Below are 24,480 nucleotides of genomic sequence, written 5' to 3' on the forward strand. Positions count from 1 at the left end.
GAGAATGATGAAACGACAATATTGAAGTACTGCATGGTATAGCACAAGGTTAACCCCTTAGTGACTGAGCCAATTTTGTAGTTAATGACAGGGCCAATTTTTACAATTCTGACCACTGTCATGTTATGAGGTTATAGCTCTAGAACACTTCAATGGATCCCACTGATTCTGAGTGTTTTTTCCTGACATTGTACTTCATGTTAGTCATGAAATTTCTTTGACATGACTTGAGCTTATTTATGAAAAAAACAGAAATTTAGAAGAAGTTTGCAATTTTTAAATTTGGTGTCCTTAAATCAGAGAGTCATGTCACACAAAATAGTTAATAAAATAGAATTAGACTTACCGGTAATTTGGTTTCTAGGAACCTTCCACGACAGCAGTATCGGAGGATGTCTCCCCGCCCTAATAGGGGACAGGAAACAAAGAGGTTAAATACCCCTCCCCTTCCTGCAACCACCAGTGTTTTTCTGGACACAGTAGCATGCATAGTTACCACTTAAGTGCAGAAATCATCCAATAAGAATATCAGATAGGGAGGGAAATTAGTGCGGTCGTGGAAGATTCCTAGAAACCGAATTACCGGTAAGTCTAATTCTATTTTCTCCAGTTACCTTCCACGACAGCAGTATCGGAGTGATACCAACAGCTAATTTCTTTAGGGAGGGACAACTGCCTGCAGAACGTGTCTGCCAAACGATAGGTCCCTATTGAAATTTAGCCTGTAATGCCTGGTGAATGTATGGACTGACGACTAGGTGGCAGCTCTACATAGCTGTTCAGACGATGTGTTCCCTCTTTCTGCCCAGGAAGTCGAAACTGAACGGGTGGAGTGAGCTTTCAGCGATGACGGGGGTGCAAGCTTCTGGGATGAATATGCAAGACAAATGGCCTGTTTGATCCAGTTAGCGATCGTACTTTAAGCTGCTTTTTTGCCTTTATTCTGTCCTGACAACTGGACGAATAGGTTTTGGTCTATCCTCCAACCTTCCCTTTGTTGGAGGTAGAAAAGGACCACCCTGCGGACATCCAGGGTGTGGAAGGCTTCTTCCTTTGGATTAGAGGGATTTGGACAGAATGAGGGTAGAACAATATCTTGACTTCTGTGGAAGTCAGAGACCACCTTAGGCAAAAGGGAAGGATCTAACTTAAGGATTATGCTATCCATGGTTATGGTTAAGTATGGCTCCTGTACTGACAAAGCCTGTATTTCTCCTATATGCCTAGCGGTAGTGATTGCTACTAGGAAGACAGTCTTAAGGGTCAGGATTTTTAAGCTGGTAGCTGACAAGGGTTCAAAGGGGTCCCTGGTCAGACTATTTAGGACAAGGTTCAAATCCCAAGGAGGGGTCTGGACATGGAGCCTAGGGCGAATCCTAGTTGCCGATGTCATGAAATATCTAACCCAACGGTGGCCTGCTAAATCCTGATCAAAGAAAGAACTAAGTGCCAACACCTGGACCTTTAAGGTACTAGGTGAGAGCCCTAGATCCAGTCATTTCTCCAGAAATTCTAAGATTTTGGGATGGAATGGATCGGGTTTGTTTGGGAAACACCAGGATGAAAATTTTTTCCAAACCTTGCCATAGATGGCATTAGTTATTGGTTTCCTACTTTTTTGTAGGGTTTGAATTACGTCATCTGAGAGACCTCTGGCTCTCAGAATCTCGGCCTCAGTAACCAGGCCGCCAGTTTCAATCTGTGTAAGTCTGGGTGTAGCAGGGGTCCCTGCTGAAGGTCGACTATCTGAGGTAGAAGTATCGGGTCTTTTAGAGACATGTCTGTTAATGCGTCGTACCAGCTTCTTCCTGGCCACATCGGTGCTATCAGAATCGTTGTGACTCGGTCTGTCCGGATCTTTTGTAGCGTTCTTGGTAACATAGGAATTGACGGGAAGGCGTATGCCAGAGCAAAATTCCAAAGATGGGAGAAGGCATCCTGTCCCTGTGCTTCGCTTGGGGGGTTGAGGGAGAAGAGCTTGACTTCGTGTTCTGACTGTTGGCAAACAGATCAACGTTGGGACCTCCCCATCTCTGGACCAGGGACAGGAATACCTCTTGGTTTAGAGTCCATTCTCCAAGATGGAAATCTCTCCTGCTGAGGAAGTCCGCCTGGGCATTGTCTGATCCCTTTATGTGCACTGCCGTGATGGACAGGTGTTTTTCTGCCCAGAAAAAAATCCTTGCGATTAACTTCAGGCTGGTGTACTTCGTGCCTCCCTGGTGTCGGAGGTAGGCCACTGTAGTCGTGTTGTTGGACATTACACGTACATGGTGACCTTGGATGAGGATAGATGCGGCTTTTAGCGCCTCCTCCACCGCTTTTAGTTCCCTCAGATTTGAGGAGCTGGACCTGATGTTTGGGGGCCACAACCCCTGGAAGTGGGAACCTATCATGGCGCCCCAACCTCTCTGGCTTGCATCCGTTGTGAGCACCTTCAGAGGAATTTGATCCCAGCTGACTCCCCGTTGAAGGTTCTTGGTGTTCAGCCACCATAAGAGGGAGGGTTTTACGCGAGTGGGGAGAGGAATCTTCCTGGTTAATGCATTCTGGCATCCTTTTGAATGCATCAAGATGTGGGACTGAAGGATTATTGTATGGGCCTGGGCCCAGGAGACTGCTTGGATGCATGACATCAATGAACCCAGAATTGACATTGAGTCTCTAAAAGTCAGGGTCCTCTGATTCCTGAATCTGGAAATCCTTTGGACGAGATTGACTTGACGGTCCCTGGGTAAGGACATTTCCCCCCCCCCCCCCCCCCCCCGAGTCCAGAAGCACTCCTAAGAATTTCTTCCTCGAAGATGGATGGAGGTCCGACTTCTCCAAGTTCGGAATCCACCCCAGTGATCTCAGGATATCCAGGACCTTTGTCACATCCTGATTCAGATGAGGAATGGATGGAGCGACAATAAGAAAATCGTCCAGATACGGGATAATAATCTTTATTTATATAGCGCCAACATATTCCGCAGCGCTTTACAGTTTAACAGTATCAAACACAACAGTCATAAGTAACAACTTTAACAATACAATAATTAAAGCGAAATAAAACGACCCTGCTCGTGAGAGCTTACAATCTACAATGAGGTGGGGGAGACACAAAGTACAGGTGTGTATTTACAATGGTGTATTTACAATGATGGTCCAGCCATCTTCAGGGGGTGGGGGATAAATGGAGATAGTGAATGGGCTACACACACACAAACATAACATGACTTTGATTACTGAATATGATAGGCTGCTCTGAACAAATGTGTTTTGAGCGAGCGCCTAAACTATGCAAATTGTGAATGGTCCTAATATCTTGGGGTAGAGCATTCCAGAGGATTGGCGCAGCGCGGGAGAAGTCTTGGAGTCGGGAGTGGGAGGTACGGATCAGTGCAGAGGTTAGTCAAAAGTCATTTGCAGAGCGCATCGGTCGGCTAGGCCGATAGACCGAAATGAGGGAGATGTATGGGAATGCCGCACTGTGGAGAGCTTTGTGGGTGAGAACAAGTACTTTGAATTGTATCCTGTAATGAATGGGCAGCCAGTGTAACGACTGGCGAAGAGCGGATGCATCTGAATAATGACTAGCCAGATGGATGACCCTGGCTGCTGCATTAAGGATAGACTGGAGAGGGGAAAGTCGAGTTGGGGGAGGCCAATTAGTAGAGCATTACAGTAGTCCAGGCGGGAGTGGATCAGGGCGACAGTGAGGGTTTTTGTTGTTTCCATGGTGAGAAAAGGGCAGATTCTAGAGATATTCTTTAGGTGTAAGCGGCACGATCGGGCAAGAGATTGTATATGGGAGGTGAAGGAGAGATCGGAGTCAAACATAACACCCAGACAGCGCGCCTGCTTCCGGGGTGTTATTATGGTGCCACCCACGGAGTGGGAAATGTCAGATTTAGGGAGGTTAGTAGATGGCGGGAGCAGAAGAAGTTCCGTTTTGGAGAGATTAAGTTTCAGATAGAGAGCAGACATGATGTTGGAGACTGCAGACACACAGTCAGTGGCGTTCTGTAGTACAGCGGGAGGATGTGTATAGTTGTGTGTCATCGGCATAAAGATGGTACTGAAAGCCAAATCTGCTGATGGTCTGTCCAATTGGGGCCATGAAGAGAAGAGAAGGGGGCCAAGAACTGAGCCTTGAGGGATGATACAGATCCCTTCTTGACGGATGAAGATCACTGCTTCTGACATGATCTTGGTAAAGACCCGTGGAGCTGACGAGACTCCGAATGGAAGGATGTTGAATCGATAATGGCTGACTCGATGGTTTTGGGCCACTGCAAATCTGAGGAACTTCCTGTGGTCAGGATGTTTCAACACATGATAGTATGAGTTCCTTAGGCCTCTTTCACATTTCCGTCGGTAAGGGGCCGTCGCAAACCGTCGGCCCAACGGATGTTGTCCAAATAGTGCACAACTTGGGCAGCGGATACAGTTTTCTGATGCTGTCCAGAAGAGAAGGCTGTTCACTACGCAGCACTTCATCCGTGCATGGTTGGCAGAGCTTTTTCTTATAAGTGGAGGGAAGCTTGGATGCACATGCACCACACTTGCAGCTGGGCATCTTATCCTTTCTAGGGGCAGGGACCTTGTCTCCCTAAAACGAGAAAGAAAGGTGGACTAAGTCACTTCATAAATTATTGGACAGCAAGGGACCTCATCCACTACTATAGTAGGAGGGTGAAAGCTGGGCTCTGCAGAAGCAGAGTATAGGGGTTTGTCGCTGTCCATATGGCATATGGTCAGTCAGTCACCAGTCACAGAGGGACATAGACAGATGGGCCTCACCTGGAGACTTCCCCCTGACCAGGAATAATATTATATATATATATATATATATATATATATATACACACACACACACACACACAATGGTGTTCAAAAGTCCTTCATAGGCGTGAAGAAAACTATATGTTTCATACTTCTGCATCTCTACAGTGAATCTGGTGGAACATATATGTTTTGTAATCCCTCATTGTATGCCATACTCATTTTTGAATGTCCCAAGTGTATAAATTGTTATGGTATGCGCATTTTTGACAGTGTGTTATGCATTATGCACAGTGCGGGGCTGGGATTCACAAGGTGGGCGGCCGCACAGGCGCAGTCTGCGAGACTGCATCTGAGGACAGACGGGCAGGGCTCACTGCGCATGCCCCAGGCAGAACTAAACAGCGCAGGCGCCGGATTTGATTGGAAAACAGCGCGGAGGGGACGGCGCCCGGAGCCGAAGAAGCCTTGAGTGACGGCAGTGTGGCGGTTGCAGCAGGGGGGTTAAGACTTGCCTCCAGGACTAAAGGCAGGTATTTTTGCAAAATTATAAAACACTTTATTTCTGCTTTGACTGCACCAATAACTAAAAGAGCCACCTTGTCAGAATGCAGCATTACTGCTGCACAAGGTGGCTCTTTTAGTTTCTAACGGCTGGAGGGGGTGACAGAGTCGCTTTAACTGCCGCCGTTAAAAGGCATATTGGAGGTCATTAACCCCTTTACCCCCAAGGGTGGTTTGCACGTTAATGACCGGGCCAATTTGTACAATTCTGACCACTGTCCCTTTATGAGGTTATAACTCTGGAACACTTCAACGGTTCCCGGTGATTCTGACATTGTTTTCTGGTGACATATTGTACTTCATGATAGTGGTAAAATTTCTTTGATATTACCTGCGTTCATTTGTGAAAAAAAAACGTGAAAATTTTGCGATTTTCCAACTTTGAATTTTTATGCCCTTAAATCACAGAGATATGTCACACAAAATACTTAATAAGTAACATTTCCCACATGTCTACTTTACATCAGCACAATTTTGGAACCAACATTTTTTTTTGCTAGGGAGTTATAAGGGTTAAAAGTTGACCAGCAATTTCTCGTTTTTACAATACCATTTTTTTTTTTTAGGGACCACATCACATTTGAAGTCATTTTGAGGGGTCTATATGATAGAAAATAACCAAATGTGACACCATTATAAAAACTGCACCCCGCAAGGTGCTCAAAACCACATTCAAGAAGTTATTTTACCCTTCAGGTGTTTCACATGAATTTTTGGAATGTTTAAAAAAAAAAAAATGAACATTTAACTTTTTTTCACAAAAAAAATTACTTCTGATCCAATTTGTTTTATTCTACCAAGGGTAACAGGAGAAAATGGACCAGAAAAGTAGTTGTACAATTTGTCCTGAGTACACTGATACCCCATATGTTGGGGTAAACCTGTTTGGGCACACGGGAGAGCTCGGAAGGGAAGGAGCACTGTTTTACTTTTTCAACGCAGAATTGGCTGGAATTGAGATCGGACGCCATGTCGCGTTTGGAGAGCCCCTGATGTGCCTAAACAGTGGAAACCCCCCAACTATAACTGAAACTCTAACCCAAACACACCCCTAACCCTAACTCTAACCATAACCCTAACCACACCCCTAACCCGAACATGCCCCTAAACCTAATCCCAACCACACCCCTAACCCCAACCACACCCCTAAATCCAACACACCCCTAACACTAATCCCAACCATAACCACACCCCTAACCCTGACACACCCCTAATCCTAACTGTAATGTACTCCAAACCCTAACTTTAGCCCCAACCCTAACTGTAGCCTTAACCTCAGCACCAACCCTATCCCCAGCCCTAATCGGAAAATGGAAATATATACTTTTTTTAATTTTATTATTTTTCCCTAGCTAAGGAGGTGATGAAGGGGGGTTTGATTTACTTTTATAGCGTTTTTTAGCGGATTTTTATGATTGGCAGCTGTCACACACTAAAAGACGCTTTTTATTGCAAAAAATAGTTTTTGCGTCTCCACATTTTGAGAGCTATAATTTATCCATAATTTGGTCCACAGAGTCATGTGAGGGCTTCTTTTTTACGGGACGAGTTGTTGTTTTTATTGGTAACATTTTTGGGCACGTGACTTTTTTGATCGCTTTTTATTTCGATTTTTGTGAAGCAGAATGACCAAAAACCAGCTATTCAAGAATTTTTTTTTTTTTTTTTTGGGGGGGGGGGGGGCATTAATACCGTTCCGCGTTTCGTAAAATTGATAAAGTAGTTTTATTCTTCAGGTTAGTACGATTACAGCGATACCTCATTTATATCATTTTTTTATGTTTTGGCGCTTTTATACAATAAAAACTATTTTATATAAAAAATAATTATTTTTGCATCGCTTTATTCTGAGGACTATAACTTTTTTATTTTTTCGCTGATGACGCTGTATGGCGGCTCGTTTTTTGCGGGACAAGATGACGTTTTCAGCGGTACCATGGTTATTTATATCCGTATTTTTGACCGCGTGTTATTCCACTTTTTGTTTGGCGGTATGATAATAAAGCGTTTTTTTGCCTCTTTTTTTTTTTACGGTGTTCACTGAAGGGGTTAACTAGTGGGACAGTTTTATAGGTCGGGTCGTTATGGACGCAGCGATGCTAAATATGTGTACTTTTATTGTTTTTTTTATTTAAAGAAATGTATTTTTGGGAACAATATATATTTTTTTCTTTATTTAGGAATTATTTTTTTTTTTTTGAATATATATATTTTTTTTACACCATAACATTGCTCCAGGGGGGACATCATGTTATAGGGTCAGATCGCTGATCTGACACTTTGCACAGCACTTTGTCAGATCAGCGATCTGACATGCAGGGCTCCTGGCTTACAAGCGCCTACTCTGAGCAGGCGCTGGTAAGCCACCTCCCTGCGGGACCCGGAAACAGCCCCGCGGCCATTTTGGATCCGAGGCCTGCAGGGAGGAGGAAGTAGACCCTCGGAGCAATGCGAGCACATCGCGTTGCTCCGAGGGTCTCAGGGAAGCCCCCTCCCAGCGCGATGCTTCCCTATACCGCCGGAACACTGCGATCATGTTTGATCGCAGTGTTCCTGGGGTTAATGTGCCAGGAGCGGTCTGTGACCGCTCCTGGCACATAGTGCCGGATGTCAGCTGCGATAGTCAGCTGACACCCGACCGCGCTCCCCGGTGAGCGCGGCCGATCGCATGACGTACTATCCCGTCGGTGGTCATACGGGCCCACCCCACCTCGACGTCATAGTACGTCATATACCAGAAAGGGGTTAAAGGGCTGAAAGGTGACTACAAAGTGTTTACTCATTGAGGTCCAAATTAGACTAGTCAATAAAGGGTTAAACAAATGCAATGATAGCGTTGTTAAAGTGTTGAAAATACATTATCAGCTATCTACAGGATGGGCAATAAGTTATTGGTTGTGGGGGTCTGAGTGCTGAGATCCATAGCAATCAAAACTGAGCATTTTCTCTTTAACCCCTTTCCGACATCGAGCGTAATAGTACGCCGATGTTGACGCTCAGTGCCGGAGCCCAAACCTTTTCGGGCACATTTCAGCTAATATATACAGCTCGGGCAAAAATTAAGAGACCACTGCAAAATCTTCAATTTGACTGATTTGTCTCTTTATGGGTATATTTTTGAGTAAAATGTAAATTGTTGTTTTATTTTTTAACCCCTTCATGACCTTGGGATTTTTCGTTTTTCCGTGTTCGTTTTTCACTCCCCTCCTTCCCAGAGCCATAACTTTTTTATTTTTCCGTCAATTTGGCCATGTGAGGGCTTATTTTTTGCGGGAGGAATTGTACTTTTGAACGACATCATTGGTTTTAGCATGTCGTGTACTAGAAAACGGTAAAAAAATTCCAAGTGCGGTGAAATTGCAAGAAAAGTGCAGTCCCACACTAGTTTTTTGTTTGGCTTTTTTGCTAGGTTCACTAAATGCTAAAACTGACCTGCCATTATGATTCTCCAGGTCAGTACGAGTTTATAGACACCTAACATGACTAGGTTTGTTTTTTACCTAAGTGGTGAAAAAAAAATTCCAAACTTTGCTAAAAAAAAAATAAAAAAAAAATAAAAAAATTGCGCCATTTTCAGATACTCGTAGCGTCTCCATTTTTCATGATCTGGGGTCGGTTGAGGGCTTATTTTTTGCGTGCCGAGATGACGTTTTTAATGATAGCATTTTGGTGCAGATACGTTCTTTTGATCGCCTGTTATTGCATTTTAATGCAATGTCGCAGCGACCAAAAAAACGTAATTCTGGTGTTTCGAATTTTTTTCTTGCTACGCCGTTTAGCGATCAGGTTAATGCATTTTTTAATTGATAGATCGGGCGATTCTGAATGCGGTGATACTAAACATGTGTAGATTTGATTTTTTTTTTACTGATTTATTTTGATTGGGGCGAAAGGGGGGGTGATTTAAACTTTTATATTTTTTTCACTTTTTTTTAAAACTTTTGCCATGCTTCAATCGCCTCCATGGGAGGCTAGAAGCAGGCACAGCCCGATCGCCTCTGCTACATAGCAGCGATCTGATGTTCGCTGCTATGTAGCAGAAAATCAGGTGTGCTGTGAGCGCCGACCACAGGGTGGCGCTCACAGCTACCGGCGATCAGTAACCATAGAGGTCTCAAGGACCTCTATGGTTACAATGTACGAGCATCGCCGACCTCCGATCATGTGACGGGGGTCGGCGATGCCGTCATTTCCGGCCGCCCGGCCGGAAGCGGTAGTTAAATGCCGTTGTCTGCATTTGACAGCGGCATTTAACAGATCGCGATTCTGCCCGCGCCTATTATGGGCACATGTCAGCTGTTCAAAACAGCTGACATGTCCCGGCTTTGATGCGGGCTCACCGCCGGAGCCTGCATCAAAGAAGGGCTTCTGACCTCGGACGTACTATCCCGTCCGAGGTCAGAAAGGGGTTAAACTTCTGACATGTCTCTGAATTTCCAAGCAATAAATTTTATATTTTTTTCTTACAAAGAAAAATGGTCAAAATAAAAGAAATAAAAAGTGCTTTCAGACCTCAAATAATGCAAAGAAAACAAGTTCATAATCACTTAATACTAATGTTTTAACTTAGAAAGAGATCAGAAATCAATATTTTGTGGAATAACCATGATTTTTAATCACAGCTTTCATGCGTCTTGGCATGCTTTCCACCAGTCTTTCACACGGCTTCTGGCGCAAAAATGTAAGTACTGTAGTTCTTCTTTGTTTGATGGCTTGTGACTATCCATCATCCTTTTGATTACATTCCAGAGGTTTTCAATGAGGTTCAGGTCTGGAGATTGTGCTGCCCCCGACAGGGTTTTGATGTGGTGGTCTCTTAATTTTTGCCAGAGCTGTACAGCTGACATGTGTCTGCAACAGCCGCTGGTGGAATCGCGATCCACCGGCGGCTGTTATCTAGTTAAATGCTGCTATCAATTTCTGACGGCGGCATTTAACTCGCACATACCGGAAGCGAGACGTAAATCTGAAGCAGACCTCTATGGTTGACATTGCCCAATTGCTATGAGCGCCGCCCGGAGGTCGACACTGATAGCAAGTGAGAATTTCTGCTACACACAGGCAATCTGATCATCGCCTGTGTATAGCAGAGGTGATGGAAGCAATACAGCTTCTAGTCTACCATAGAGACTATTTAAAGGGAACCTGTCACCCCGTTTTTTGAGATTGAGCTATAAATACTGTTAAATAGGGCCTGCGCTGTGTGTTACTATAGTGTATGTAGTGTACCCCGATTCCCCACCTATAACTTACCAAAGTCGCCGTTTCGCCTGTCAATCAGGCTGGTCAGGTCGGGAGGGCGTGGTGACATCGCTGGTTCTTCCTCAGCTTTACGTTGGTGGCGTAGTGGTGAACAAGCAGCGCGCGATCTGCGCTGTCATCCCTTTCGTCGGTGGGGGCGGCCATCTTCCTGGGGCCGCGCGTGCGCAGATCGAGTGCTCTGCTGCACGGGGCTTCAGGAAAATGGCCGCGGGATGCCGCGCATGCGCATTAGAGATCGCGGCGGCCATTTTCCCAAAGCCGAGATGCAAACTCGGCTTTGGGAAAATGGCCGCCGCGATCTCTAATGCGCACGCGCGGCATCCCGCGGCCATTTTCCTGAAGCCCCGTGCAGCAGAGCACTCGATCTGCGCATGCGCGGCCCCAGGAAGATGGCCGCCCCCACCGACGAAAGGGATGACAGCGCAGATCGCGCGTTGCTTGTTCACCACTACGCCACCAACGTAAAGCTGAGGAAGAACCAGCGATGTCACCACGCCCTCCCGACCTGACCAGCCTGATTGACAGGCGAAAACGGTGACTTTGGTAAGTTATTTCTCAGCATAGGTGGGGAATCGGGGTACACTACATACACTATAGTAACACACAGCACAGGCCCTATTTAACAGTATTTATAGCTCAATCTCAAAAAACGGGGTGACAGGTTCCCTTGAAGCATGCAAAAAGTAAAAAAAAAAGTTTTTAAAAATATAAAAAAAAATAACAGTTCAAATCACCCCCCCTTTCGCCTCATTCAAAATAAAAAAAAACAAATATGTACATATTACATAGTTATTAAGGTTGAAGGAAGACTATAAGTCCATCTAGTTCAACCCATAGCCTAACCTAACATGTTGATCCAGAGGAAGGCAAAAAAAACCCATGTGGCAAAGAGTGAGCTCCACATTGGGGAAAAAATTCCTTCCCGACTCCACATACGGCAATCAGACTAGTTCCCTGGATCAACGCCCTATCAAGGAATCTAGTGTATATACCCTGTAACATTATACTTTTCCAGAAATGTATCCAGTCCCCTCTTAAATTTAAGTAATGAATCACTCATTACAACATCATACGGCAGAGTTCCATAGTCCCACTGCTCTTACAGTAAAGAATCCACGTCTGTTATTATGCTTAAACCTTTTTTACTCCAAACGCAGAGGATGCCCCCTTGTCCCTGTTTCAGGTCTATGATTAAAAAGATCATCAGAAAGGTCTTTGTACTGTCCCCTCATATTTATACATTAACCCCTCTCTGACCTTAGACGTACTATCCCGTCGAGGTGCCCTGGGCCTATCTGACCCTCGACGGGATAGTACGTCATAGCGATAGGCCGCGCTCACGGGGGGAGCGCGGCCGATCGCAGCCGGGTGTCAGCTGCCTATCGCAGCTGACATCCGGCACAATGTGCCAGGAGCGGTCACGGACCGCCGCCGGCACACCGCAATCAAACATGATCGCGATGTGCCGGCGGTGCAGGGAAGCGTCGCGCAGGGAGGGGTCTCCCTGCAGGCTTCCCTGAGACCCCCGCAGCAACACGATGTGATCGCGTTGCTGCGAGGGTCTCCTACCTCCTTCCTCGCTGCAGTCCCCGGATCCAAGATGGGTGCGGCATCCGGGTCCTGCAGGGAGGAAGGTGGCTTCACAGAGCCTGCTCAGCCTGCTTAGGGCAGGGAGACATCCTCCGATACTGCTGTCGTGGAAGGTTGCTAGAAACCGAATTACCGGTAAGTCTAATTCTATTTTATTAACTATTTTGTGTGACACGACTCTCTGATTTAACCCCTTAGTGACAGAGCCAAATTTTTGAAATCTGACCAGTGTCACTTTATGTGGTAATAAATCTGCAACGCTTCAACAAATCCCAGTGATTTTGAGTTTGTTTTTTTCGGGACACATTATACTTTATGATAATGGTAAAATTAGGTCAATATGTTTTGTGTTTATTTATAAAAAATTTGAGAAAAATGTTAAAAAATTAGGCCGGCTTCACACTTGCGAGTTTTACGGACATAAGAGCGCAGAAACTACGTCCGTAAAACTCGCAAAAAATATGGCACAATTATTCTCTATGCCCCTGCTCCTATCTGCCGTATTTTACTGATCAGTATTATATGGCTTTCTACGGCCGTACAAAATCGCAGCATGCTGCGTTTGTCACCGTACTGCGCAAGAAATACGCCAATGAAAGTCTATGGAAGAGTGAAAAATACGGATTACACACGGACCAGCAGTGTGGCTTGCGAGAAATACGCAGCGCTGTTAGAGAGAAAAGCCGGTAATTCAGTGCGGTGTACAGTAAAATCACACTGACAGCTTACAGTAGAATAGGTATAATAAATGTGTACACATATATATATATATATACCTATTCTATGTCAGTGAGACACATATATGTATATATATTAATATTTTTTCCAGCGCTATACAGCTTGAAAGCCGGTAATTCAATTACCGTCTTTTTCTTTCTCCTTCCTAAAACCCGACATGATTTGAGACATGGTTTACACACAGTAAACCATGTCTTCTCTCCATTTTTTTTGCAGATTCCACACTACTAATGTCAGTAGAGTGTATCTGCAAAATTTGTCCGTTCTAGCTCTTAAAATAAAGGGTTAAATGGTTATTGGCCCCCCCCCCCCTGGCTAAAAATATCTGCCCCCAGCCACCCCAGAAAAGGCACATCTGGAAGATGCGCCTATTCTGGCACTTGGCCACTCTCTTCCCATTCCCGTGTAGCGGTGGGATATGGGGTAATGAAGGGTTAATGCCACCTTGCTATTGTAAGGTGACATTAAGCCTAATTAATAATGGAGAGGCGTCAATTATGACACCTATCCATTATTAATCCAATACTAGTAAAGGGTTAAATAAAACACAAACACATTATTTAAAATTATTTTAATGACATAAAAACAATGGTTGTTGGAGTATTTTATTCTACGCCCAATCCAGTCACTGAAGACCCTCGTTCTGTGAAAGAAAAAACATAATAAACCAACAATATACTTACCCTCCGCAGATCTGTAACGTCCAACGATGTAAATCCATCTGAAGGGGTTAAAACATTTTGCAGCAAGGAGCTTTGCTAATGCAGGCTGCTCCTTGCTGCAAAACCCCGGGGAATGAGGCTAAATATAGATCAATGAGCTATATTTAGCTTAATTTGCGGTGAGGCGCCCTCTGCTGGATGTTCATAGATCGTGGGAACTTTCCTAGAAAGCCTGGATTGGGCGTAGAATAAAATACTCCAACAACCATTGTTTTGATTTCATTAAAATAATTTTAAATAATGTGTTTGTGTTTTATTTAACCCTTTACTAGTATTGGATTAATAATGGATAGGTGTCATAATTGACGCCTCTCCATTATTAATTAGGCTTAATGTCACCTTACAATAGCAAGGTGGCATTAACCCTTCATTACCCCATATCCCACCGCTACACGGGAATGGGAAGAGAGTGGCCAAGTGCCACAATAGGTGCATCTTACAGATGTGCCTTTTCTGGGGTGGCTGGGGGCAGATGTTTTTAGCCAGGGGGGGCCAATAACCATGGACCCTCTCCAGGCTATTAATATCTGCCCTCAGTCACTGGCTTTACTACTCTGGCGGAGAAAATTGTGCGGGAGCCCACGCCAATTTTTTCCGCCATTTAACCCTTTATTTTAAGAGCTAGAACGGACAAATTTTGCAGATACACTCTACTGACATTAGTAGTGTGGAATCTGCAAAAAAAATGGAGAGAAGACATGGTTTACTGTATGTAAACCATGTCTCAAATCATGTCGGGTTTTAGGAAGGAGAAAGAAAAAGCCGGTAATTGAATTACCGGCTTTCAAGCTGTATAGCGCTGGAAAAAATATTAATATATATACATATATGTGTCTAATGACATATATATATATATATATATATATATATATATATATATATATATATAGACAGTATATATATATATATATATATTTTTCTTTTTGGGACACATGGATCATTTCTATAGCGGTATGTTGGTTTTGCAAGCCTGCGAGAAAACCACGCAGTACGGATGCCATACGGATTACATACGGAGGATGCCATGCGCAAAAAACGCTGACACACCCTGCCTACGAAGGAGCTACGGACCACTATTTTCGGGACATTTCAGCGTATTACGGCCGTAATATACGGACCGTATTTTCATACGCTGAGTGTGAAGCCGGCCTTAGCAATTTTCTAAATTTGAATGATGATCCCTTAAATCCAGATTGTCATACCACAGCAAACCATTAATAAATAACATTTCCCACATGTCTGCTTTACATCAGCACCATTTGTAAATTGTTATTTTATTTTGTTAGCATTTTAGGAGTTTTAAAAATGTAGCAGCAATTTTTCATTTTTTCAAGGAAATTGACAAAAGTTTTTTTTTTTTTAGGGACTTATCCATGTTGGAAGTGACATTAGGGGTCCCATTTATTGAGAAAACGCCAAACGTGATACCATTTTAAAAACAGCACCCCCTGACATATTGAAAACTGCAGTCAGGTAGTTTATTAACCCTTCAGGTGCTTTACACAGGAATTAATGCAAAGTGGTATGACAGGAATGAAAATGTGCATTTTTACCACCTAAATGCCTCTAACTTTTGAAAAGATTACTAGAGCCGTCAGACTCTAAAGGTACCGTCACACTCAGCGACGCTGCAGCGATATAGACAACGAGCCGATCGCTGGAGCGTCGCTGTTTAGGTCGCTGTAGAGACGTCAAACACAGTAACTCCAGAACGATGCAGGAGCGATCCAGTGACGTAACGGCGACTCACTTATCGTTCTCGCTGGTTGTTAGCTCCATGTAAAACGTTGCTGGCGTCATTGCTTTTGCTGTCAAACACGACCGATACACGCCGACCTGACGACGAAATAAAGTTCTGGACTTCTAGCTTCGACCAGCGATGGTAAAGCGGGATCCAGATTGCTGCTGCGTGCTCAAACACGAGATCGCTATCCAGGACGCTGCAACGTCACAGATCGTTGTCGTTCTCGTTGTAAAGTTGCTGAGTGTGAAGGTACCTTAACCACTTTCTGACATCGGACGTACTATCCCGTCGAGGTGGGGTGGACCCCTATGACCACAGACGGGATAGTACGTCCAGCGCGATCGGCGGCGCTCACGGGGGGAGCGCGGCCGGGTGTCAGCTGCCTATCGCAGCTGACATCCCCCGGCACATTAACCCCTGGCACAGCGCGATCAAACATGATCGCGATGTGCCGGCGGTACAGGGAAGCATCGCGCAGGGAGGGGGCTCCCTGCGGGCTACCCTGAGCCCCCGCAGCAACGCGATGTGATCGCGTTGCTGCGAGGGTCTGCATACCTCCCTGGCGGCTTCACAGCGCCTGCTCAGAGCAGGCACTGGGAAGCCTGCAGCACTGTAAGTCAGATCGGTGATCTGACAGAGTGCTGTGCAAACTGTCAGATCACCGATCTGTGATGTCCCCCCCCTGGGAGAAAGTAAAAAAAAAAAATTCCAAATATGTAAAAAAAAAAAAAAAAAATTCATAATGAAAAAAAAAAAAAAAAAAATATATATATATATATATATATTATTCCCATAAATACATTTCTTTAAATAATAAAAAAAACAATAAAAGTACACATATTTAGTATCGCCGCGTCCGTAATGACCCAACCTAAAAAACTGGCCCACTAGTTAACCCCTTCAGTAAACACCGTAAGAAAAAAAAACGAGGCAAAAAACAACGCTTTATTATCATACCACCGAACAAAAAGTGGAATAACTCGCAATCAAAAAGACAGATATAAATAAACATGGTACCGCTGAAAACATCATCTTGTCCCGCAAAAAACGAGCCACCATACAGCATCATCAGCGATAAAATAAAAAAGTTATAGTCCTCAGAATAAAGCGATGCCAAAATAATTATTTTTTCTATAAAATAGTTTTTATCGTATAAAAGCGCCAAAACATAAAAAAATATAAATGAGGTATCGCTGTAATCGTACTGACCCGAAGAATAAAACTGCTTTATCCATTTTACCAAACGCGGAACGGTATAAACGCCTCCCCCAAAAGAAATTCATGAATAGCTGGTTTTTGGTCATTCTGCCTCGCAAAAATCGGAATAAAAAGCGATCAAAAAATGTAACGTGCCCGAAAATGTTACCAATAAAAACGTCAACTCGTCCCGCAAAAAACAAGACCTCACATGACTCTGTGGACCAAAATATGGAAAAATTATAGCTCTCAAAATGTGGTATCGCAAAAAATATTTTTTGCAATAAAAAGCGTCTTTCAGTGTGTGACAGCTGCCAATCATAAAAATCCGCTAGAAAACCCACTATAAAAGTAAATCAAACCCCCCTTCATCACCCCCTTAGTTAGGGAAAAATTTAAAAAATGTATTTATTTCCATTTTCCCATTAGGGCTAGGGTTAGGGCTACAGTTTGGGTTGGGGCTAAAGTTATGGTTAGGGTTTGGATTACATTTACGGTTGGGAATAGGGTTGGGATTAGGGTTAGGGGTGTCTTTGCATTAGGGTATCAGTTATAATTGGGGGGTTTCCACTGTTTAGGCACATCAGGGGCTCTCCAAACGCGACATGGCATCCGATCTCAATTCCAGCCAATTCTGTGTTGAAAAAGTAAAACAGTGCTCCTTCCCTTCCGAGCTCTCCCGTGTGCCCAAACAGGGGTTTACCCCAACATATCGGATATCAGCGTACTCAGTACAAATTGGACAACAGATTTTGGGGTCCAATTTCTCCTGTTACCCTTGGGAAAATACAAAACTGGGGGCTAAAAAATAATTTTTGTGGGAAAAAAAAGGATTTTTTATTTTCACGGCTCTGCGTTATAAACTGTAGTGAAACACTTGGGGGTTCAAAGTTCTCACAACACATCTAGATAAGTTCCTTGAGGGGTCTAGTTTCCAATATGGGGTCACTTGTGGGGGGTTTCTACTGTTTAGGTACATTAGGGGCTCTGCAAATGCAATGTGACACCTGCAGACCATTCCATCTAAGTCTGCATTCCAAATGGCGCTCCTTCCCTTCCGAGCCCTCCCATGCGCCCAAACGGTGGTTCCCCCCCACATATGGGGTATCAGCGTACTCAGGACAAATTGGACAACAACTTTTGGTGTCCAATTTCTCCTGTTACCCTAGGGAAAATACAAAACAGGGGGCTAAAAAATGATTTTTGTGAGAAAAAAATGTTGTTTTATTTTTATGGCTCTGCATTATAAACTTCTGTGAAGCCCTTGGTGGGTCAAAGTGCTCACCACACATCCAGATAAGTTCCTTAGGGGGTCTACTTTCCAAAATGGAGTCACTTGTGGGGGGTTTCAATGTTTAGGCACATCAGTGGCTCTCCAAATACAACATGGCGTCCCATCTCAATTCCTGTCAATTTTGCATTGAAAAGTCAAACACCGCTCCTTCCCTTCCGAGCTCTATCATGTGCCCAAACAGTGGTTTACCCCCACATATGGGGTATCAGCGTACTTAGGACAAATTGTACCACAACTTTTGGGGTCCAATTTCTTCTCTTACCCTTGGGAAAATAAAAAATTGGGGGCAAAAATATAATTTTTGTGAAAAAATATGATTTTTTATTTTTACGGTTCTGCATTATGAACTTCTGTGAAGCACTTGGTGGGTCAAAGTGCTCACCACACCTCTAGATAAGTTCCTTAGGGGGTCTACTTTCCAAAATGGTGTCACTTGTGGGGGTTTCCACTGTTTAGGTACATCAGGGGCTCTTCAAACGCAACATGGCGTCCCATCTCAATTCCTGTCAATTTTGCATTGAAAGGTCAAATTGCCCTCCTTCGCTTCCGAGCTCTGTCATGCGCCCAAACAGTGGTTTACTCCCACATATGGGGTATCAGCGTACTCAGGACAAATTGTACAACAACTTTTGGGGTCCATTTTCTCCTGTTACCCTTGGTAAAATAAAACAAATTGGAGCTGAAGTAAATTTTTTGTGAAATAAAGTTAAATGTTCATTTTTATTTAAACATTCCAAAAATTCCTGTGAAACACCTGAAGGGTTAATAAACTTCTTGAATGTGGTTTTGAGCACCTTGAGGGGTGCAGTTTTTAGAATGGTGTCACACTTGGGTATTTTCTATCATATAGACCCCTCAAAATGACTTCAAATGAGATGTGGTCCCTAAAAAAAATGGTGTTGTAAAAATGAGAAATTGCTGGTCAACTTTTAACCCTTATAACTCCCTAACAAAAAAAAAATTTGTGTTCAAAAATTGTGCTGATGTAAAGTAGACATGTGGGAAATGTTACTTATTAAGTATTTTGTGTGACATATCTCTGTGATTTAATTGCATACAAATTCAAAGTTGGAAAATTGCGAAATTTTCCAAATTTGTTTTTTTCACAAATAAACGCAGGTAATATTAAATAAATTTTACCACTATCATGAAGTACAATATGTCACGAGAAAACAATGTCAGAATCATCAGGATCCGTTGAAGCTTTCCAGAGTTATAACCTCATAAAGGGACAGTGGTCAGAATTGTAAAATTTGGCCTGGTCATTGACGTACAAACCACCCTTGGGGGGAAACAGGGTTAAAATAAGATCACCCCTTAGTCTTTGTTTTTCCAAACTAAATAGCTTTAAGTGTAATAACCTATCTTGGTATTGCAGACCCCCCAGTCCTCTAATAACCTTGGTCGCTCTTCTCTGCACCCGCTCCAGTTCAGCTATGTCTTTCTCATACACCGGAGACCAGAACTGTGCACAGTATTCTAAGTGTGGTCGAACTAGTAACATAGTAACATAGTTAGTAAGGCCGAAAAAAGACATTTGTCCATCCAGTTCAGCCTATATTCCATCATAATAAATCCCCAGATCTACGTCCTTCTACAGAACCTAATTGTATGATACAATATTGTTCTGCTCCAGGAAGACATCCAGGCCTCTCTTGAACCCCTCGACTGAGTTCGCCATCACCACCTCCTCAGGCAAGCAATTCCAGATTCTCACTGCCCTAACAGTAAAGAATCCTCTTCTATGTTGGTGGAAAAACCTTCTCTCCTCCAGACGCAAAGAATGCCCCCTTGTGCCCGTCACCTTCCTTGGTATAAACAGATCCTCAGCGAGATATTTGTATTGTCCCCTTATATACTTATACATGGTTATTAGATCGCCCCTCAGTCGTCTTTTTTCTAGACTAAATAATCCTAATTTCGCTAATCTATCTGGGTATTGTAGTTCTCCCATCCCCTTTATTAATTTTGTTGCCCTCCTTTGTACTCTCTCTAGTTCCATTATATCCTTCATGAGCACCGGTGCCCAAAACTGGACACAGTACTCCATGTGCGGTCTAACTAGGGATTTGTACAGAGGCAGTATAATGCTCTCATCATGTGTATCCAGACCTCTTTTAATGCACCCCATGATCCTGTTTGCCTTGGCAGCTGCTGCCTGGCACTGGCTGCTCCAGGTAAGTTTATCATTAACTAGGATCCCCAAGTCCTTCTCCCTGTCAGATTTACCCAGTGGTTTCCCATTCAGTGTGTAATGGTGATATTGATTCCTTCTTCCCATGTGTATAACCTTACATTTATCATTGTTAAACCTCATCTGCCACCTTTCAGCCCAAGTTTCCAACTTATCCAGATCCATCTGTAGCAGAATACTATCTTCTCTTGTATTAACTGCTTTACATAGTTTTGTATCATCTGCAAATATCGATATTTTACTGTGTAAACCTTCTACCAGATCATTAATGAATATGTTGAAGAGAACAGGTCCCAATACTGACCCCTGCGGTACCCCACTGGTCACAGCGACCCAGTTAGAGACTATACCATTTATAACCACCCTCTGCTTTCTATCACTAAGCCAGTTACTAACCCATTTACACACATTTTCCCCCAGACCAAGCATTCTCATTTTGTGTACCAACCTCTTGTGCGGCATGGTATCAAACGCTTTGGAAAAATCGAGATATACCACGTCCAATGACTCACCGTGGTCCAGTCTATAGCTTACCTCTTCATAAAAACTGATTAGATTGGTTTGACAGGAGCGATTTCTCATAAACCCATGCTGATATGGAGTTAAACAGTTATTCTCATTGAGATAATCCAGAATAACATCCCTCAGAAACCCTTCAAATATTTTACCAACAATAGAGGTTAGACTTACTGGCCTATAATTTCCAGGTTCACTTTTAGAGCCCTTTTTGAATATTGGCACCACATTTGCTATGCGCCAATCCTGCGGAACAGATCCCGTCGCTATAGAGTCCCTAAAAATAAGAAATAATGGTTTATCTATTACATTACTTAGTTCTTAGTGACTTGTATAGAGGTAAAATTATGTTCTCCTCATGAGCATCTACGCCTCTTTTAATGCATCCCATTATTTTATTTGCCTTTGTAGCAGCTGCCTGACACTGGCCACTGAATATGAGTTTGTCATCCACCCATACACCCAGGTCTTTTTCATTGACGGTTTTGCCCAGAGTTTTAGAATTAAGCACATAATTATACATCTTATTACTTCTACCCAAGTGCATGACCTTACATTTATCCCCATTAAAGCTCATTTGTCATTTATCAGCCCAAGCTTCTAGTTTACATAAATCATCCTGTAATAAAAATTGTCCTCCCCTGTATTGATTACCCTGCAGAGTTTAGTGTCATCTGCAAATATTGAAATTCTACTCTGAATGCCCCCTACAAGGTCACTAATAAATATGTTAAAAAGAAGAGGGCCCAATACTGACCCCTGTGGTACCGCACTGCTAACCGCTACCCAGTCCGAGTGTGCTCCATTAATAACCACCCTTTGTTTCCTATCCCTGAGCCAGCTCTCAACCCACTTGCACATATTTTCCCCTATCCCCATTATTCTCATTTTATGTATCAACCTTTTGTGAGGCACCGTATCAAAAGCTTTTGAAAAGTCCATATACACTACGTCCACTGGGTTCCCTTGGTCCAATCCGGAACTTACCTCTTCATAGAAGCTGATCAAATTAGTCTGACATGAACGGTCCCTAGTAAACCCGTGCTGATACTGGGTCATGAGGTTATTCCTCTTCAGATACTCCAGTATAGCGTCCCTTAGAATGCCCTCCAGGATTTTACCCACAGTAGAGGTTAAGCTTACTGGCCTATAATTTCCGAGTTCAGTTTTTGTCCCCTTTTTGAATATTGGCACCACATTTGCTATACGCCAGTCCTGTGGTACAGACCCTGTTATTATGGAGTCTTTAAAGATTAAAAATAATGGTCTATCAATGACTGTACTTAGTTCCTGCAGTACTCGGGGGTGTATCCCATCCGGGCCCGGAGATTTGTCAATTTTAGTGATTTTTAGACGCCGCCGCACTTCCTGCTGGGTTAAGCAGGTGACATTTAATTGGGAATTTTTATCACTAGTCATTTTGTCCGCCATGGAATTTTCTTCTGTAAATACTGATGAAAAAAAGTCATTTAGCATATTGGCTTTTTCCTCATCCTCAGCCACCATTTCACCCAGACTATTTTTAAGGGGGCCAACACTATCATTTTTTAGTCTCTTACCATTTATGTAGTTAAAGAATATTTTAGGATTATTTTTACTCTCTCTGGCAAGGAGTCTCTCTGTCTCAATCTTAGCTGCCTTGATTTGCTTTTTACAGAATTTATTTAATTTTTTGTATTTATTTAATGCCTCCTCACTACCTACTTCCTTTAATTCTCTAAATGCTTTCTTTTTGTCACTTTTTGCGCCCCTTACAGCTCTATTTAGCCATATTGGTTTCCTCCTATTTCTAGTATGTTTATTCCCATACGGTATTAGGAATCACTGTGTTGAGAATCACCCGAACTATCAATATAAGTAAAGAATTAACTGATCACTAAACGGCATAACGAGAAAAAAAATTAAAATCTTCATAATTACGCTTTTTTTTGCTAACCAACTTTGGATTTTTTTTTCACCACTTTAGGCTTCTTTCACACTAGCGTCGGAATCTCCCCATCGCAATGCGTTGGGGAGAGATTCCGACGCTAGCGTTTGCTGCATTGCACAATGGGTGCAGCGGATGCATTTTTCCGGCGCATCCGCTGCCCCATTGTAAGGTGCGGGGAGGTGGGGGCGGAGTTCCGGCCGCGCATGCGCGGTCAGAAAAAGCGGTCCGTCAGGAGAAAAAACCGTTACATGTAGCGTTTTTTGCCCCCGACGGTCCGCCAAAGCACGACGCATCCGTCGCAAGACGGATGCGAAGTGTGGCAATCTGTCGCAAATGCGTCGTCAATACAAGTCTATGGGGAAAAAACGCATCCTGCAAGCACTTTTGCAGGATGCGTGTTTTCTGCAAAACGACTCATTGTGACGGATTAAAAAAAACGCTAGTGTGAAAGTAGCCTTAGTAAAAAAGAACTTAGACATGTTTCGTGTCTGTGAACTCGTAATGACCTGGAGAATCATAATGGCAGGTGGTCATTTTGAGCATTTAGTGAACATGTTAAAAAAAAGCCACTTGGATTTTTTTCCCGTTTAACAGCACACGATATGTTAAAACCAATTGTGTCGTTCAAAAGTACAGCTCGGCCCGCAAAAAAAACAAGCCCTCATACGGCTATAGTGACAGAAAAATAAATAAGTTATGGCCGTGGGCAGAAGGGGAGCAAAGAATGAAAACACAAAAATACCTCCGGTCATGAAGGGGTTAAACTAAAAAATAAACATATTTAGCATCTCCACATTGGCAGGCTACACTATAAAACTACATTATCCTGTACGATTAATGCCAAAAAAAGAAGCCAGAATTGTCAAATTTTTGAACAACCTGGTTCCCCAAAGCTAGAAAAAAAGTTGTATGTAGGTGAAAATGCAAAAATTAGCCTTGCAAAATAAAGTCCTTTACACTCCTCCAATTTGGAACTGTCAAGGCCATGCCCCCAGATGTGAAAAGACATCCAAACACCTCCAGGTGAGAAAAAGCCACCTCACCCTTTCCTAAAGTAATAAAGTCAGTTTATGGCACATAATCAGGCTAAAACCACCTCCCAGCACAGCAAAAGCTCTAATTCCACTTCAAACAAAAAGAACTAAAACAACACCAAAAGCACTAAAACCACCTCCCACCATCCCAAAGGTACAAAAGCCACATCACCCCATCCTTAAAGCCTCCTCACACCACCCCATAGCACTAAAGCCACCTCACACCTTCAGAAAAAGCACTAAATCCACCTCATACCTCCCCAAAAGCCTCCTCACACAACCCCAAAAGTACTAAATCCACCTCACACCACCCCCAAAGCACTAAAGCCTCCTCACACCACCCCAAAAGTACTAAAGTCACCTCACACCATCCCAAAAGCACTAAAGCCTCCTCACACCATCCCAAAAGCACTAAAGTCACCTCACACCATCCCAAAAGCACTAAAGCCTCCTCACACCTCCCCAAAAGCACTAAAGCCTCCTCACACCTCCCCAAAAGCACTAAAGCCTCCTCACACCACCCCAAAAGCACTAAAGCCTCCTCACACCACCCCAAAAGCACTAAAGCCTCCTCACACCACCCCAAAAGCACTAAAGCCTCCTCACACCTCCCCAAAAGCACTAAAGCCTCCTCACACCTCCCCAAAAGCACTAAAGCCTCCTCACACCACCCCAAAAGCAGTAAAGTCACCTCACACCATCCCAAAAGCTATATCACATTGCACAAAAGGTCCCAAGACCTCCTGACAAGCACCTCACTTGACCCCTCAGCATCTCCCAGTGTAACCTGGCCCTCCATGTGTGGACTCCACAGGTGGCTCCATCTTGTCCCTGCCCTGTATGGCGGCCCCCCGCACAGCACAGGATATCCCCCCTTTGTGTGAGTTCCTGCCACCCTCGTCCGTCCTGTCACGGTGTGAGCCTCCCC

At 43.6% G+C, this 24,480-nt stretch overlaps 1 protein-coding gene across 1 annotated transcript; it reads right to left on the bottom strand.

The window, feature by feature from the left end:
- Positions 1-2,935: 2,935 nt before the first annotated feature.
- LOC138672721 (uncharacterized) lies at positions 2,936-24,454 on the bottom strand. The gene is made up of 2 exons (XM_069761006.1): positions 24,307-24,454; positions 2,936-4,594 (listed from the first exon to the last, which is right to left on the bottom strand). The coding sequence occupies exons 1-2, from the start codon at positions 24,324-24,326 to the stop codon at positions 3,391-3,393; spliced, it is 1,224 nt and encodes a 407-aa protein (XP_069617107.1). The 5' UTR covers positions 24,327-24,454; the 3' UTR covers positions 2,936-3,390.
- Between the last annotated feature and the right edge of the window lie 26 nt (positions 24,455-24,480).

This window comes from Ranitomeya imitator, chromosome 3 (assembly GCF_032444005.1).
Source record: "Ranitomeya imitator isolate aRanImi1 chromosome 3, aRanImi1.pri, whole genome shotgun sequence".
Taxonomy (NCBI): Eukaryota; Metazoa; Chordata; class Amphibia; order Anura; family Dendrobatidae; genus Ranitomeya; species Ranitomeya imitator.